Consider the following 18,719-nt stretch of genomic DNA (forward strand, 5'->3'; position numbering starts at 1 on the left):
TGAACTAAATACTCCAACTTTAATATTTTGCATTCATACCAAAAACAATTAACAGTTTTTACAAATAGTGTTATTTACTAAAACAATTCTTGTACAACAGTGCAGTATATCTAAATATATACATATGCCAACATCAAAGGGAGCATCTAACCAAACAAATCCAAAAATGCACTTTGCTACTGTGTACACTTCATTACAACCAGAAGAGACTGCAGCAGGCTTCTTTTCTTTTTCGTGACAAAGAAAGAAATCATTTGGGTTTACAGAAGCACATGCAAGGGAGAAAAAAACTCTTACCACCTTTTTGCTAAGGTGGTGGCATGAAAACTGAATGATATCTGCAATTATACATAGTAGCAAATGGAATGTTTTTAATTACAGATGTCTTAATTTAGGAAACAAGGCTGAAAAATATATATAGTGTTTTTATTGAAGCAAAAATTTCAAATTTCAAGGCCTTCCAAGGTTTTACTATGCTGTTGGATAGTGTTAACGTAAATATTCTTCATCACAGCTGAAACTGAAAAAGGAGGATCTGTAGTGTGAAGATGGTCAGCTTTACTAAAATTGAGTAACAGAGTAAAAAATGATTCTGCCTGCTGTTAGCAGTGGAGATTTTTGTAGATTTTACGTTGATTTTTTTTTAAACTCCTCCTGATTTTTAAATGCAAAAATCACGCTCCCTTGTTCTTCAAAAGAGATGCACTTTCTCCAAAGGAAACTGCAGTTACTTAACTCAAAGTGCCATTGTAGCCACTGTAATTAGAGACATTCTCTTCTGTTCTGTCTGTGAAACCCAGCAGATGAGGAATACAGTATGACCTTTAAAAGTGAAGACAGCACAGAAATCTTTGAAATGAGATTGAAAAACAATATAGGTAAGTGATATTAGAAAATACTGGGGAAAAAAAAAAAAAAAAAAAAAAGGAAAATGAGGTATTAAGCAGTTCTCCAGTGTAAATCTGATGTTCCTGCCATCTAGATGAAATCAGAGAGAACTACAATAGCAGCCTAGATTTGATTGGCAAAATATGTACATGCTATTAAAAGCGATTTATCTCCTTTGTTGCATCTAACCATTCGCAATCTGACAGAATTACAGGAAGTTCTGGTCATTCAAATCCATTTTAGTTCCCCCCTCAAAACGTATGAACAGTCAGGGTACCATGAGGGCCATCAATATGCTGCTCCACGCCTGCTGAGAAGCATGCAGTAATTCTTCTGTTCAGTTCCTTTTACTGCTGTATACAGACTATCTGGTGACATTAAATACACATCTACGTGGGTAACAGTTATTAAGCACAGGTGGATAAATACGTGGTAACTGCAACTGCACACTCTTGAACATACTGCTACGACATCAGTGCAGCATACCAAATTTTAAACACACAGCCTCAGTATTTTTTCCTGGGACGCTTTACAGTATATCTTTACATCTTTGTTATGTCCACAAAAACTGAGATGATACACGTGGGTAAACAAACTTCGTTTATAGATGTGAAATGTGCAGAAGGCACTTTCCAGAGTTTGCTCCTGTTCATGAAATCCAAGCTACGAAGATATCCCTCCTGAAGTTGATGTTTTTGTATTCCTTAATGAAAGGGTTAAACAACAAAGGGTTATACAAAATATAATGAAAATATTTCAGCCTTTCATTGACAGTTTACATGTGAAGAAACAAGACATTAAAAAATTAGTTCTGTTGGAACACGAATGACCTGTCTTTTCCTGGGATTCTTAACTTTTAGATTAACTTCTTGACACTTAACTTCTTTGCTAAGAAGCTTTTCCATACAGTAGCTGTACAGGTACTTTCCCTCCCTCACAATACTCAGTGTTCAATACCATAGTGAGACAGAACAGACAAGAACTTGGTCAAAACAATGCATAAATAAGGAAATTCAGAACAAATCACAGCAGAAAAGCACCAGCAAGGTGCTATACCTCCATGTAGATGATACTGTATCATCAGAAAGGTGAACTGAAATTGATGAATTATCAGTTAGAGAGGATATGAGAGGATGAGTGAAGGAATTAATGTAACAACAGCAGCTAGCAAAGTAGGAGGAGGCATCACTAGATGTGATACCGGAGTGAAGGACACAACTGAGTAGGCAAAACAATCTTCCTGCTAAATGGAAAAAAATCTACATGAAGTAATATAGCTCCAAATTCAATTTAATCTGAAGATTGCATCTGAAACGAGAAAAATACAGGATGCAATAGAAATGCTAAGACTGACTCCAAAAATCTAGTGATCTACTACACCAATTGTGGACAATGAAAACTTATTTTAAGTCACCTAAAATTCACAGATTTGTTCCAGAAGATATTTTAGAGCAGTGACTCTAATAAAGGCATTAAGAAAAAAAATATATGTATATATATATATTATTATGATGAATTTAGATGGCATTGCATTTTCAAGTGTTTTTTGGTCATGATGAACACAAATAAAAGTGGGTTTTAATTTCTTTAAGAAATGGATAAATGCCCCAAATCAGTAAGTTGGAAGGCAGAAAAAATTAAGATACATGTAAGTTTTCAGTGTTCAAAGAAAAAAATGGGAACAAGCATTTCTGTATTAAGGTAAAAAGACTTGAAAATTTTTTAAAACAATGACAAATTAGCAATATAAAGAATTTTTGCTGTACATTATACAACATGTGAAAAACTAATACAAGTCGTCAAAGTCAGCTGGACTATTTTGATGCTTCAAGATCCTTCTTGCATCAGGATATAAGAAGTATGGAGTACTTATTTTCATTTTTTGCGTAGAAATTATACACTTCTACAGACTGTTTCTCTGCTTTTGGAATACCTAAAGCATATAGAAGACACTAGCTAAATGATACTGTATGCACTTTCTACAGAAAACCACCTCTGATCTCTGTGATCTATTAAAAATCCTCTATGACAGAATGGATTGGAATTATTTTTCTTTTGGTAGCATTTTGTTTCAAATTCCACAGACTCTTGTGGTAACATCAAATACTGATATACTGACAGTTTGTGAGGGTGCTTAACAATTCTGGAAAAAGGAGAAAAAAAAAAAAAAGAAAATACCAATAATCAAAACAACCAGTTGTCCTGGCTAGAACATCACCGAATGGGAAACATCAGGTATGGGCCTGTTTTGTAACCACCCTGGCTACAAAGTTATGCAAATTAGTCATCTGAAAACATCAGCAGGCAGAACACACCACTGTTGATTAAAATAGTGAAACAAAGGCTTGTTAGGTAACTGCTTGTAGGCAGACAAAGCCAGAGTATACGGGGTAACTGAGGTTAACTTACAGTATAATTACAAGGGCAACATTTAATTCCAGAAGCATCACACTAAAATACAGTACACAAAAGCGAACAATTTCTGGCATACACACTAACAAGACTGCGCAAACAGCTTTGATGTTGAAGCCACAAGTTCTTTTGCTCTAACCGGAATTAGAGTCACCAGAAAAGGTAGAGGAAATCAGGATGCATTAGTAGATTGAATACAAATGCAAAGTAACACCAGTCTTTGTACAAGAAACTCTGATCAGGCATATCAGAATTCTGCCTTCCATAACCATATTCCTTTTGCAGAACCTTGGCTGTAGAAAGAAAATATTATGCCTTAAAGAGCCACCTGGCTCAGTTTCTGAGAAATGCAAGGGTTAAAATAGGCTAATGCATGTTGCTGCAAAAGAAAATTCAAAGTAATCTGAAAGTCAATGAAATCATGAGGCCTCGTAAAACTACTTATACTGCTAAATAAACTCAAGTGGTAGAACAACTGGAAATTGAAAAATTAACAGATGTTTAAGGCAGAAGTGTTTGTGTTAGAACAGTAAACAGAACAAATTGCTAAGCAAGGCCACAAGAGATAAAGCCCTGATAGTTTGTTCAGCAAAGAGATTTAAAAGTCCATCGTTCTCCATTAATTCTCTAATAAGAAGACTTGAATAAAGTAGTGTTATTCATGTTGTGTGTTCCAGTTTACAGCTCCATCATTTCTCCTCCAACTCAATTTCTCTGTCTTTGGTATACTCTCTACCAACACATATAGAATACAGTTCTTGTTCTCATCGGAAAAAAAAAAAAAAAAAAAAAAACTTGGAAAAAATAAATTATGTGCTTCTCATGATACAATGCAAAATCCTGATCTGTTGTGTGGTCCCAAGATATGTTTAGCAGCCTCTGAATAGTAGTTTTAGTTATATGTGAAGCAGAATCATAATTTGCTGTTATCCTCCCAGATCACTTACTAGTTAACTAGTTAACTTTGGTAGATAAAGCCATCTAATAGTCATGACACATTTGTGTTCAGAAGTAATGAAACCTAGACCCAGTAAGTTTGGAAATTCATATATAGACCTTAGAGTGTAAGTATGATACGCAGAATTACCATTTTCCCTGCGTTGGAAAAAGACATCACATCTGTCATAAAACTAGATAAAACTATGAAACATGGTTGTCAGTTCATGATTAAAATAAAATAGTAATGTAAATTATTTTTAACATTGTGTTAAATATATTCACATGATCACCATAGCTATACGAAATGACCACTACTGCAATCACACACTATATGTACATAACACGTATGCCACAACAGTTTGCAAGTGTTGAGCTTTCACAGACTAGCCAATTCTACCAGACATAAATAATCTTGTACCAATTTTTAGGCATTTTAAAAGGAATTATATGTCCTAAATATATCTGTTCCTCTGCAAAATTAAAAAAAAATCCTAAAAAGTCAGTGCAAATTGAACTTGTTCACCAAGATAGATTCTTATTAAGCTGGGGATAAACAAAGTTTAAGAGATTAAAGGAAGAAACTCAAAGCATTGTCAACTGCCTTTAGCAGAGGTTAAAGGAGATGAGGAATCCGAAGTCCTGGATCCTATAGCAGAGCCTTCTGTGAATAAGTATGCTGTGGCTGTTGAGGTGGAGGAGGCTGTGGCTGTTGTGGAGGTGCTTGTTGACTGCCTGTTGTCTGTGGCAGAGACGTAGAAGCTAAGTTATAGTTTGGCACCTGGGACATATTAGTTCCAGCATTCTGATAAGCAGCAACATCAACAGTAGCAGGTGGTGGACTGTACACTGAAGCTTGGTTAGAGTAAGTGTTTCCAGCAACAGAGCCAACCATTGCACTGAAAAATAAAACAAAATATTTAAATTAAAAAAAAAATACCAACAGAACAGCAAGACAACTTTTATTGTTCCTTTAACTGTTCTATATACACACACAGGAAAAGCTACCTCCTGGCTCCGGACACCTTGCATAGACAAAGCTGTAGCCAGTGAATATTCCAATTAAAATTTAAACATACTCCTCAGATTTAAACACACCTAACACACTTCTAATAGTTTTAAAACTAAAAATAAAACAGATTCAGTCTAATGTACAATATGGAACCCCATCTATTTTCTGTTCTGCTTATGAAAAAAAAAAAAAACAAGTGTTTCATACGGCAAAACAAGTTTGGTGAAGTGTGCAGAAACTTGCTTTATCTGTTTATTTGGCATGTCTGACCACCGTAAATTTGGAATAATTTGAAATATTTGAAACGAGTGTGACATAATATACACTATCTCAAAAATTACGCAAAGCTAGACAGAGCAGCAGGTAACTTTTTTAAAATAAATTTCAGTAGATGTTTAAAGATGAAAATTATGAATACAGCATTTTCTCTAATTTTACATATACACATGTATGTACATATGTATGTATGTGTATATATATGCACACACAAAGAAATGTTTGAAATTTGTCAGGAATTTTTACCAAATACACAACACCAATAAAAAGCACCACTGGAAGTAATTGCACTTAAATATATTTCAGTTGTCATTAAAACTATACTTCTATAAGACAAATTTTCTCCTTCAAATATGTAGTCCTTTATGTTTAAATTGATTTAGGTTTAAATAGGAAAGTAACTTGAAATTACTTTGTGTAAGACGTTTGTGCAGGCTGGCCAGGCAGTACCGAGCTGGCAGATGGAGTAACTGTGCCTTGGCTGAGGGAGGAGAGCTGTTCAGGAGGAAGATTATAGCCTTGAATATGGCCCATCTGTGCACTGCCTGCCACCAAATACGCATTACCTTGAGGTTGCCCCGGATAAACCTAGGAAGTTAAATAAAAGAATATTAAGAATAAAAGAAAATAAAATTTTGGTAGTTAATATCTGGTGAAGAACTTAAAGACAGTCTCTCAAAACTTTTATTACAGGTATTTTAAATAAAAAGTGACTGATTGTCTTCTATTAGGTGCTGCAGTACAAAAAAATACTGGATTTGTAAAGACACTATTTGCATTTCTATCCTCAGGCTCTAGTACCAAAAAGGTCAGACAGTTCACTGGACAACTTGTATTCCTCATTTTATTTCAATTACTATCATTCATGCTAGTTAGTTTCATTCCTCTTCTGAATGAAAATACTGCTTATGTTGTATAATAAATAGCAGTCTAAAGCAGAGGTTTTTGATGCCCAGAAAACAGCTCTACTTAGTGAAAGTTAAAATGGACGGCAAATCACACATCATTTTCCTACCTTTACCTAACCTATAATTTCTTGTAAGTAACACCTGAGACTGCCATTGTGAAATTGTTTGAGGGGGGCAGAATGAAAAAAGAGGTTTTAAGAAAAGTTTCAATTGAAAATAAAGTTTTACAATTAGCTGGAGGGAAAGCTTGCCAGTAGATGTTTCAACTAGATTCCAAATGAAGACTAAATTTCTAAAACCTATGCTTTTATTCAGTCTGAATTATCTGGCTTAACAAAAATTAAGAGAAGAAATTATCAGGTCTCATGCATAATTGGGTTCATACAAATTAACATCATACAGCCCTTCTATCTTAAGATCCATGAATCTCTTATAACATTTAAAAAGTGTAGATCAGTATCACAAAATAATTTTAGAGGCCAGAAAAGGGAGGAGACCTTCTGACTTTTCAGGACTTTATACTGGTTCATGTTCAACCCGAAAAATCCAGTTTTTCCTTTTGAGAATCCCCAGAAACATACCCATTAATAAAATATTGAGATTACTTTAAAACAGTTGTGACGTGATTGCTTGTATAATATGCATGGTACACAATGTTTTCCTTAATGACACTGGGAAAATATACATTTTTTTAAAAAGACACTGAAAGCAGGGGCATATTTGTAGGAAGCTAAAAACTAAATCTGCTCCAAAGATTTTATAATACTGCATGAGCATTAATAAGCTGAATTTTTTTTTTATTTTTTTTTTTTACATACTAAAAGTAAACTATTGAAATAACTTGAAATATTACATATTCCTACAAAGAAGAAATACAGCAAATATACATTAGACTATGGAATTAAAAGCAAAATAAAAGACAACGCTTGCTTTAGGGTGGAGTGTAAATTTTAGGGTGGAGTGTAATTGTAATTTAAGAATTACAATTCTTAAACAGGAATTTTACTCCTTTGATTCTATACTTTCTTTGACCTACTATGCAAAGGCCTAGTCAGCTTCTACTTTCCAGCTGTTTATGTGTGACTCAAAACAGGATAGACTTTTTCCTTGATCAAAATAAACTGAGCAGAAAAGAACTAGAATTGTTAAAACTAGCAAATAGAAAATCTCTAAAGCTTGCAACTGAAAACACAATATTTTGTTTTCATACTGTGCTAAGAAAGATTTGCTAGTTCATTTTAGAATATTTCTGAGGGAGCAAGATGATTTTTAACCAAGCGTTAAGGCAATGAATTTTCCTAAATAGAGGTTTCCAACTTCTAGGGTAGAGGAGTCAGCAGCAGCAGGGCAGAAACACGAAATACATAACTACTCGCCATCAACATGCCCCACACTATAGAACTTGCACTTTCTTACAAAATCAATACTTTATTTCAGTACTGTACAGCAGTACATTGTAAAAAAAAAAATAAATTAAGCAAAATTTGAGCAAATCACCTCTAATCTAGTATGTACTTGATAGTGTCAATGGCTCTTAAAGCTTACCTGAGAGCCAGAAACGCCAGATGACGGCATGTAATACTGTTGGTTTTGTAGCTTTGCATACATGGAATACATTGGGTCCTCATTCATCAACTTGTTATACAAAGAAAGAGCCTCCATTGCTTTAACATTGAGTTCTGAGAGTTCTGAGTGTTTCCTGGAAAATACATTATATAGCTTATTCTACAGTCTAGATAACTTCCGTACAGAACAGACAAAACAGAGGAACTTTCACAAAGGGTGATAAGCAAAATTCTCCTACTGCCTGTAAAGCGATGCCCGTTAAGTGCCATAATGTCAAATGGTAGAATACTATAAAATACTATACTACCTTGAAAAAAAATAATCCTTCAAGACCTTCTCCCAGATGAGAAGATACTAATAAATATACCTGTCTTCTTTACCAGTATTGACAGAAATGGCTGCATATATTTAAGTAGCAACTCTATTATTTCTAAAAACGTGTCTTAATTGATTCAAAACACCTATGTTTTACCTGTCTATATCTTCCAACTTTTCATCTATGAGGGGTCCCATCTGGTGGCACATTGCTAGAAAAGAACATTAAAATATTATTAGAGTAATAAATATTTCTATATAGCAAGTCAGAAAATAGCTTTAAAATGAATTATCGGATTGAAATGTGTAGATGCAAAAATAAAGAAAAATGTTTAAAAAGAAAAATTATGATTAGTCCTATAAACTATATGCTAAAGAATTACAGTAAGAGATGCAGTTTCATGAACAATTTAATAATGAGATCCAGTTGAAGTTTTCAATAATAGCACAGAGAAAGAATCCCGGTTTAAATAGAACAAAACAACACATTTAACATCCAGGGAGTGTAAATTAACATCCAGGGAGTGTAAAGCAGTATCAGCTGTAGACACTTATGGCACATAAAAAAGGTAAATAGAATGATGAAACTATTTTGCATTAAAAAAAGTTCAGGTAATCTGAAAGGTGATCTTTCTTCAAGGAAGAAAATTTGCCACTGAAACCGTGATTGTGTGCTCCATCAACATTACTACCAAAAAAATTAAAACAATGAAGGGGGAAATAGACTGAAATTATTTAAATTATCTGCACAACAAAGACACTAACAACTAACAGCACATTGCGATTTCACTGGAATCCTAACTGTGTGAGGGGGATCCTGTCAGGTAAGGCTTTTTCAAACCACTAAGATATTACACGCAAAAGCCAACACAAAGAAAAACCTAGCAGAAGTAGAATGGAAGAACATTAAAGTAAAAGTGCACCTCCTCACCCCAACTTCCAGCATAAGGACATAGGGCTCATGTAACTGCAAAGCAAACAACAATTAACTAACAGAAAGTCTGATTTTGTCACATGTAAAATAAAGAGGAAGGAAAGCTAAAATGGGATACTACAGCTTAACCCTACTTCAGAATGCAAAATGTGCCTACTTCTCCAAACAATGAATTATTTACTAATTTAAGGTAACCTGCTCTAGGGAACCTGCTTTGGCAGGGGGGTTGGACCCAATGATCTCTTGAGGTTCCTTCCAACCCCTACAATTCTGTGATTCTCTGAAAAGACTGGAGATATCCAACAGTTTACAGGCTCAAGCATCTTTTCTTGCTCAACTTCTACATAGATTCAGAATCCCCCATTTTCTTAAAGTCTGATCTTATCTGGATTGTAAATTAAAGCCAATATTCTGTTCCGTAACATGTAGTTTCTTTACTTCCTTCTCCAAAGTTCCCTTCTAAAACCTTCGCTGCATCTATTGACCCAGATAGAATGGCCTATAATGCCTCTTTGAAGAGGTATTCTGAATAACTTTGAGTCTAAAGGACTAGTCTTTGTAGTTCTCTGTAAGGTATTCCTTAACTCTAAAATCCTAATAGGAAAATGCATGCAAGTGAAAAGCAAGTGGAACACCCACAGGCCCATCCTAAGTCACAGAAATATTTTTATTCTTCTCACAGAATTCTCTTCACATTGTTATTGCAACTTATGCTGTGCTACTCCATGAAGGAAAAAAAAAATAGAGAAAATTGAATTAAGTATTTCTGGGTCTTGAAAAGTAAATGAAAATGTAATATAAGATAATTGAGAGAAGAGGATAATTTCTTCAAATTAAAATACTGCATTTTGGTCTCTTAGATATGGGAAACAAGAAGTGAAAAGACAGTTAAGACTTAAGCACTTTCCTCAGGCATATTTGCAGCACACAAAACAAGCTGAAGTAGTTTCAATTCGTTTTGACATAAGTAATTACTGGAAAGCAAAACAACAACAACAAAACTGAGATTTTCTTACCCTCAAGATGAAGCAATTCTGGGAGGTCAGGTTGGTCATCGGATGGATCTGCACTTTGTAACATCTGCAGAAGTTGGTCCATTTTATCCTAGAACAAAAATTGTGTAATTAGTGTGGAAGAAGTGAGGGAAGAATCAGCAGTTTCAGAACAGTAACTTAAAACAGCTATTTACAACATCCATTTGGGTCTCTTGGAACTGGGAAATCATCTAAACTAGCTTTAACAAATGAAGATAATTCAACAAGGAAAAGCCAAATGATAAAAAATTGATTAGTAGCAGCAAGTGGAATATGCTGTATATCCCTTTAATTTTAAAAGTCATTCTAAACAGTATTTCCTGAGCAGTTTCCATTTTTCCATTCTGCTTATTACATATGCAATACTACCACCTAGTGGGATTAGTGCAAATGTTTTGACAGAATACCTTGAGTAAAGAAATAGGTACTTAAAACTAAAATCACTGAAGAACCAACCCACATTTTGTACACACATGATGCCTATCAGCACACTAGCAATGTCATAACTAATATATAGAAAAGAGTTTAAGATGATGTTCGGAGGGGTTGTATGGTTTACTTTAGAATTTCACATCCTCGATTAACAAGGTTAAATGTAACCTATTTAAAAAAAATACCAAGGGAAAAAAAATGAACATTCATAAGCTCTTCAGAAATTATGCCTTGCTGTAAATTATACTGCTTAACTAAACATTACATGTAAATGGTTAAGAATCACTTTTTAGCTGAGTGGCATCAAACAGTCTTAACAGGGCAGAGTTACATAGGCAGTATAAGACATGATTTTTCCTCCTCAACCCCAGGAAAACGTGGAAAGAAGCCAAATGAACTACTTCCTAAAAAAAATATTCCATGGGAAGTTTAACAACAAAACAAAATGCTTACATGCAAACTAACATGGACTCATCACAGAAGACAAAGCTGAAAGGCACCTCAACACAGGCCTGAGATAAGTCATTTCTGCAGATTACAAACTAACAAAAACCTCTCTGGAGGAAGACTACCTGAGAAAGGGACAGATGAGGCAGGAGATATACAGGATTTTAGGAAGGCAGTAACTCATTTTTTTCATTTCACAGAACAATGAAATAACCCTAGTTGAGAAACATATAGAAGCTCATGAGAGAGAAATGAAAAAAAAAAAAAATCTTAAGACAATAGCACCCTTGGAAAAAGGAAAGGACAGGGGAAAACAGCTTTGGCTGAGAGCTCCTGGGAACCTTGCAGTATCACCAAGGTGAGATTGTGTGAATCTTAATGGATACGTTTTAGAGCAACAAAAAGCTCAGTTTTCACAGAAGGAAGTGCGGGAGAAGACAGCAGTGGTTATACTAGAGATAACTCTAAGGGAGTATTTATGATTGGTACATCTGAGGCATCTTGAGGTCCTTAAAGCGCAGCTTTAGAACAAACATCACTCCACACCAAGCATCTAGATGGGAGTTAAACAGCTGTACAGTCGTGGAGTAGGGCCCTAAATTGAATGCAGCCTCCAAATTCAGTTTCAGAAATTCCTGAGAACTTCAAGGCAAATGAACAAATTAGAGCACTGTAGATGCTCATTAAAAAAAAGTTCAACTTTTCCTTCCCATTTCTCTTCTGGTTACGCTCTCTTGATATTTCAAACTGATTACTTTGGAGGTAAAGTTTGAAAGGGTTAAACATCGCATGTTTAAGCATACCACTAGTTGAAAAATCAGTAGCTGTATCACACTTACTTCATCAATATAAACTGGTTCGGGCTCAGGTTCTATTGTCTCTACTTGAACTTCATCACTGAACTGCACTGTTTTCTTCTCGGTTTTCACTGTAAGGTAAAGGCAGATCTTTATTTTATAAAATAGAAATAAACAAAGCAATTACAATGTTACACAGCTAGCATGTTACCTAAGATCTTTGGATCTGAAAAACCTACTGTGAAAATTTTTTAAATTATTTTGTTGACATTACTTTGTCCATTGAAGGACAAAAGCATCTTCGCAGACAAGAAATTTTCAGAAATAAATCAATAAATTGCACTAGAAAAAGACATCTGTTCACACAAGGTCAATAGAAACATATGTTTTAACAAGTAATGTCTTTATTATAGTCTCCCTCTACATAACACCACCTAATAATAAGCCATCAGGAAAGCAGACTAAGAGTGATTGGAAGAAACAGGGCTAGTGAGTAAACCTTACAAGAAAAATGGTAAAATCATCCATGACAAACTGGAGTCTTCTTTTCCCCAAAGTAAAATATAGAATGGAAAACTGTCAAATTTTGCTATTCCTTCTCCATCAAATATTGTCTGCAAAAGCATCTCACTCAGATGACGAGTTGCAGAGGAGCCACCAAAAAAGCTGCCATATACTACTCTCAATATACTACTCTTACCAATTAGCCTTAATACAGAACATATGACCCCAACAGGGTCTAATTCTGCTGACCTGCTCACACCCTTGACACACAGATATTGAGAACACAAGAAATTCATCTTTCAAACCCGTCCAGTTTACAGAAATTAGATTTAGCATCTTAAAACTTTGCCTAATATTATTTTATTACAGGCTTAAGAGTATGTTAGACTGATAGTAAGTTGATACAGGGAGATAAATCAATATGCAGCAAAAAATTCCTTCCACATATGTACTGATATAATTTAGATTTCTTATACCATTCGAGCTATGGAAATCTGTTTCTGTCTCCTACCTTCAGTTTTTTCTTGATTAAATATGTACTGTTGCAACCAAGTAAAAAGACAGTTTGGAAAAAAGCTGCTGTTGCCTACAAAATGTATCTATCTGTCTATGAAATTGTTAAATGAGTCTCAAGGAAGCTAATGACAAAGCCAGCAGCAGGTAGCATCCTATTTTTCAACAGATGCCAGCTTAGGTAACCTTGGTCTGCCACACAGAGACATGACTGTGAAAGCACAGCAAGGGCTCAGTTTTACTTCAAGCTTTACATTAAATTGCAATTGAACCTTTCCCATTCAGGGATCACAGAGATAATACCTGACTACAGAGCATCCCTTGAACCAAGGCAAAGCTTAACTTATATACGTAAACATAAAGTTACTTACTCATTTCTGGCTCAGCAGAAAGATCAGCTGTTACAAAATTAGATGGAAACAATCCTATACCCTGTTGAGTTTCACCCTTCCACCAGTTTGGATCACTAAAACATAAATACACATTTAAAACCCCATAATGACATGGATTTTTTCCAAGAATTGCACTGTACAAAGCATTTGTATTACTTGTACATAAACACAATTTGCATATATGCAGAAATCTTTATATATTAATCTTTATACCATTACATTTCTGTGTCAAAAATCAAAGAGATAAAATATTTAATGCATAAATATATTTTATTGCAATGGTATTCCAATATGCTTCTACATACCAGACACCATTATTCCTGATCGATTTTTAGAGTCTAAACCACTTCTAGAAAGCATTCTGTACAAGGTACCTGTCATCGAGGATAGTTATAAGTTCTCCAGCTTTAAAGGTTAATTCGTTGTCTTCAGCAGCCTCAAAATCATAGATTGCACGAACCTTTCGGCCCTCATGTTTGTGATTTGTTAAAAGACTTGAGGTGCTTGGATACAAGCTGGAAAGTGTTGTTTGCTGTTGCCTTTGTTCTTTTAGTGACAGTTCAATAGCTACAAAAGAAAAAGGTTTTTAAATAGGTTATGAAAAGTTCTTAATCTGAAAAAGTCATCCAGATGAACATTCGCTTTATAAATGCATTGAATGATTTGAAAATTTATCTCTATGAAAACTTGTAGTATAATTCCATTTTTTTTTGCATCATAACCAACTTCTGACTTTCATTTATAAATAATAGTAAAAAGATGAAAAGATGTTTTACAACTATGGAGCATAATTCCACTCCTTGTTACTGAGACTTTCAACATGGACAGGAGGAATGAGTAGTACTTAAGCACAAACAAGATAACTCAGTGAAGTGATCCATTTATTATTATTACTATTACTGTTAGCATCTTAAACAGATATGCAGATCTACATTCTAACCAGCATACACAAGGTTCAACTCTTCCAGACTGCTTAAAATGCTAAAAAGATACAGCTGTTTAGCTGCACACTGTTTGTCTTTTAGATCAGTAGGCTTTAGCCTAAATCAGACAATCACACAGATTAATTAAGACTGAAAATTACGGTTGGAGGTCATTTGTTCCAAATCCCCACTCAAGCATGGTCACTTAGGGCCAGCTGTCCAGGACCACGTCCAGATGGCTTTTGAATATTTTTAAGAAAGGAGACTACCACCCCTCTGCAACCTACACCAGTGCTCAATCACCCTAACTGTAAAAAAGTCTGTCCTTAAATCATAATTTATAGAAAGCCTTTTGCTTGCCTATTTGTCTATCCTTTTTTCTCTCCCTATCTCTCCTGGAATAATTTTATAAATTGCTTGATCATTGTCAACTAAACTTGACTAAGCAGAAGGGTTTCGGTCATAATAAACTCCTCCAAATTTGTAAATAGATGACCCTGTATAAGATGGGACAGACTGAGACACAAAAGAATTGGACAAATGTTAAAGAACCCATGCAGAATCTGAACCTTGAGACAGAAAACCCTTGAAAACCAGACCTTGGTGGATCAACTACTGAAGAAGCCACAAGTAACAGTTACAGATGGGCTAATGGTGATTAAAATGGGTCAAAGTTATATTAGACAATAGCTAAATGAAGAATTTTTCTATCAAAGATGAGAAACTGCAAATATCCTTGCACAAGGTCTTCATTCATATAATGAAGAGTCATTAACTTTAAGCCAAAAGCCATACTACATATAAGGTCTAATTGATGCCTTTATCTTGCTGAAATCTGAACACTCTGTAAGCCATACGGATCAGTCTAGTCTAAGAATAACTCTTTGCACATGGTATAGGATCATTAAATTATCTTTAAATATACCTTGGTACAACAGTAAATAAATAAAAAAAACACATCCTAGTTTTGTTTACTGGGACTGCACTGAGACATTTAACACTCTGCTTACAGCAGTCAAAGGCTTAAAGTCATGTTAAGTACATTAAGGAAGTATTATTCAAAGAAATACGAAGTTTAAAGTAGCACACCCAACCTACTGAATCCAACTTTGCATACCACTTACACTATAATCCTCATGGTCTGCTTCAATCAAATGTTTAAATTGCAAGTGAATATGCTTCATTGGCCCCTGAGAGAGGGAAAATTCAAGCGCAGAACTTGTATCAAACATTTACATTATGGAAAACATTCTTAACACGAGGTTTCACAGATTTTTATGTTGTTTTGGTCTGGCAAGGGTTAAAAAAATCTGGCATTATTCAATTTTGTTTTATACATAGAATAAGTTTTGATCTCTAACCCTCCAGAAAGGAAGGAATAGAAATCATATCTACAATCCATAAATGTACTGCACACAGTGAGGAAGGAAGCAAAGTTCCTGCCTCACTAGATACTTACCAACAAATTATTTGGGTCAGCAAGTAAACGTACCCACCTTTAGCTAAATCCTCCTCTTCCTTTTTGTTAGCTACTGCACCAGGATCTTTGGCAACTAGTGCTGGACTTGCTTTTGCCTGTTCAGCAGCCTAACCAAAAAAATTAAAAATGTAAAAGTAAATTAATTGAAAAACTGTGACAATGCAGTAAGTTCACCGTTTTGATTTGTATTCATCTGCAATACAAAAATCAAAGGAAAACAGGGCAGTTCAACTCACATATGAATGTTTTATTTAGAAAAGAAAGATTTTGTTTTGTTTGCCAAATGCATTATAGAATTCAAGATTACAAATTTTAAAATACAGAACTGAGGATAAAAAGAATTTGTCATTCCTTTTAAGAACCACCACAACATGTATTGTACCTGTGAACCAATAGCTGGGAAGGTAACTCCTTGCTCTTTAAGATTTTTTATCATAGCAGATATTAAACTAAGCTGTGGGTCATTCTTGAATTCATCAGTCCATTCCACCATAAGGGCTTTCAGCTTTTCACAAACTTTTGGATGACCCTGCAGAAAAACAAGCTAGTTAAATAATGTAGGAATCTATTCTTAATCCTTAAATTTCATGTAATTTCATATTGTTGTCAACATAAACTGTATAGACACTTTAAAGTCACGTATATTACTAAGTGATGTCCTTATTAGAAAGGGGACACCCTTTAAGCACCCTTTTCAGCATTGTGTTTGATGGCCTGCACGAATATCACTTAAACAATAAGGACTAGCCCCAAAACAGAGTAAAACAAGGTTATAGAAAGGTCCTGTGTTATGTCCATTCGTATACTTATAAAGTAGTCCCACTACCCACGTGAACAGAATACGTAAGTCTCAGTATTGTGAATTGATATTCCGGAAGCTTTTTCTCACAGTCAGTCTTCACAGTCATCTTATATCCTTCTGCCCAAATCCCCCCCCCTCCTCCTTTGTATCCCCTCCCAGAATTTCCAATCTTGCAGAAGCAGATCCCACTCCAATTTCAGGTTACCCCAACTCTGATTTAGCTTTTATACGAAACATAAATCAATGCAATACATTACCTTATTCAACACATTGCTGACTTCACTGGCAAAATCTCTTGAACAGACTTCTAAATGAAAGATTTTACCACAGTTTGATACACATGCTCCTAGAAGCTGAAGAAAGAAGGATCAGAGAGAAAAGTTAGAGAAGAGTTTTTGCAATATAGCTTTCTAGGAAGGAAAAAGACTACATTAAGAAGTAACCTACTGTTAACGCCTGCATAGCAACATGGGGATCTTTATGGTTCACTCTCTTCATAATAGAACGGAGACAATCCTTAGGCCTAAAGAAACAAGACAACTTTAAAATAATGCACTGCAATGAACATTTCCTACTGCACACATGACAACACCAACAGAGAGCAAGCTCTCCTGAATACAAACAGTAAATTATTTAGTAGCTTTAAAGTGCAACATTCAATTAAAAAAAAAAAATCAACACCATTAGCTGTTCTAGCCATTTTTATCTGTATGATTGCTAGTCTTAGTTATCAAAACCTCTCAATAAGCTACATATCCTTTTTTTAGTTGGAGAGAGTTACTGTAAATACTGCAGAAACGCATAAAATTCCTTACAATTAGAGTACTGTAGCTCTCTGTAATCTGTGCATCTTCATTAAATACTTTTTTTTCACTCTAAGAAAAACTCTTATCAGAGAAATCATCATGTAAAATATTTGTGTATGATTGCAATGTATTTCAAAACTCTGTAACAGGATTTTAATGAAAATACTTTTTTGCTACATCAAATTCATATTGTTGCTTTTAATTTCTTTTTAACACAGATCTCTTAAAGAATCTGGTATCAAAACAAAATCTTTCAGCATCTAAGACATGCAAGTGAATTTACAGTCATCACTTCAACCACCACATGATTTCTTGTGCTTCTCTCCTACCTGCTCCCCAGAGTGTCTTTCCCTGTATGGGTTACTCTCTTTTCCCACTCCAACCTTCTCACACAACAAACACATTGAACTCCTTTGGATATCAGAACTCCGTGTTACTTCCCCCTTCTCCAAGTGAGCTCTACAAAGTACCCCAGGACACTGAACACTTGCTGCAAGGATTCAGAACTCATACGCCATTAATGACAATACAGCTCAAGAAAGGAACGCTTGCATTTCACTTAAAAAGGAGCAGGGCAGAAGTTGTCACTTTTACATGAACATAACCAAGTCTTTGTACTGTAAATCCCTTCCCTTTCTCCCTCATTTAACATCTCTCTAGTTCCCACGTGTCCATTCAAATCACAATGAAAAACATCTGACTTTTTAAAGTTAGGTTACAATCTCTACTTATGTCAGTCTTGTAAATAAGCTAAGCCTAAATCAATTTAAAATCTTCTCTGGAAATACATATACAATATCGTAACTGTCAGCGTTAGTCACTAACACGTAAAACTTCATAAGCAAAAAAGCTGAAATTAAGACTTAAGTGCTGTAGAAGTCTCCTCAGATATTCAATGTTTTAATGTCACAATATAACTTCAGTTACTAATAAAAATTAAGTAAAGAGCAGTTTCCTACATTTAACTTGTGTCACGCTCATCAATTACCTTCCAGAAAAATGCTCAGTAAGCTTAGCTTCACTTTCAATTCATCCCAGTCCATACTTAAAAATTAGTCTGAATATTCTCTCCCTTTTAGTAGATATACAATCACCTTATGTAATTAATATTTATTTAATGAATTAGGGTGATAATTACTTCCACATACGTTTCCTTAAGATCTACTCCTCCTCCGTATTCCACACACATATCTAAGAATATTTGCTTACATACTGATTACCAACACACCCTTCCTGCATTGTTTTTAATTACCACCACTATGCTCCTCAGAGTCTGCTTTAATCTCCAGGATAACATTTATAAAGAAAATACATAGCAAAGAAACAAGTGGGAAAAAAAAAA

At 34.8% G+C, this 18,719-nt stretch overlaps 1 protein-coding gene across 2 annotated transcripts in view; it reads right to left on the reverse strand.

The window, feature by feature from the left end:
* STAM (signal transducing adaptor molecule) overlaps positions 1–18,719 on the reverse strand; it is a 34,728-nt gene continuing 16,009 nt past the window's right edge. For both annotated transcript variants that reach the window (XM_068673826.1, XM_068673825.1), the window contains exons 3-14: positions 17,019–17,094; positions 16,829–16,924; positions 16,152–16,298; positions 15,786–15,876; positions 13,741–13,933; positions 13,346–13,440; positions 12,000–12,088; positions 10,264–10,351; positions 8,471–8,525; positions 7,978–8,131; positions 5,937–6,112; positions 1–5,135 (exon numbers count right to left, since the gene is read on the reverse strand). In XM_068673826.1, coding sequence (XP_068529927.1) covers positions 4,886–5,135; positions 5,937–6,112; positions 7,978–8,131; positions 8,471–8,525; positions 10,264–10,351; positions 12,000–12,088; positions 13,346–13,440; positions 13,741–13,933; positions 15,786–15,876; positions 16,152–16,298; positions 16,829–16,924; positions 17,019–17,094 — 1,510 coding nt within the window. In that variant the 3' untranslated portion in view covers positions 1–4,885. The remainder of the gene's footprint in view (positions 5,136–5,936; positions 6,113–7,977; positions 8,132–8,470; positions 8,526–10,263; positions 10,352–11,999; positions 12,089–13,345; positions 13,441–13,740; positions 13,934–15,785; positions 15,877–16,151; positions 16,299–16,828; positions 16,925–17,018; positions 17,095–18,719) is intronic.

The sequence above is a fragment of the Anas acuta genome, chromosome 2, assembly GCF_963932015.1.
Source record: "Anas acuta chromosome 2, bAnaAcu1.1, whole genome shotgun sequence".
NCBI lineage: Eukaryota > Metazoa > Chordata > Aves > Anseriformes > Anatidae > Anas > Anas acuta.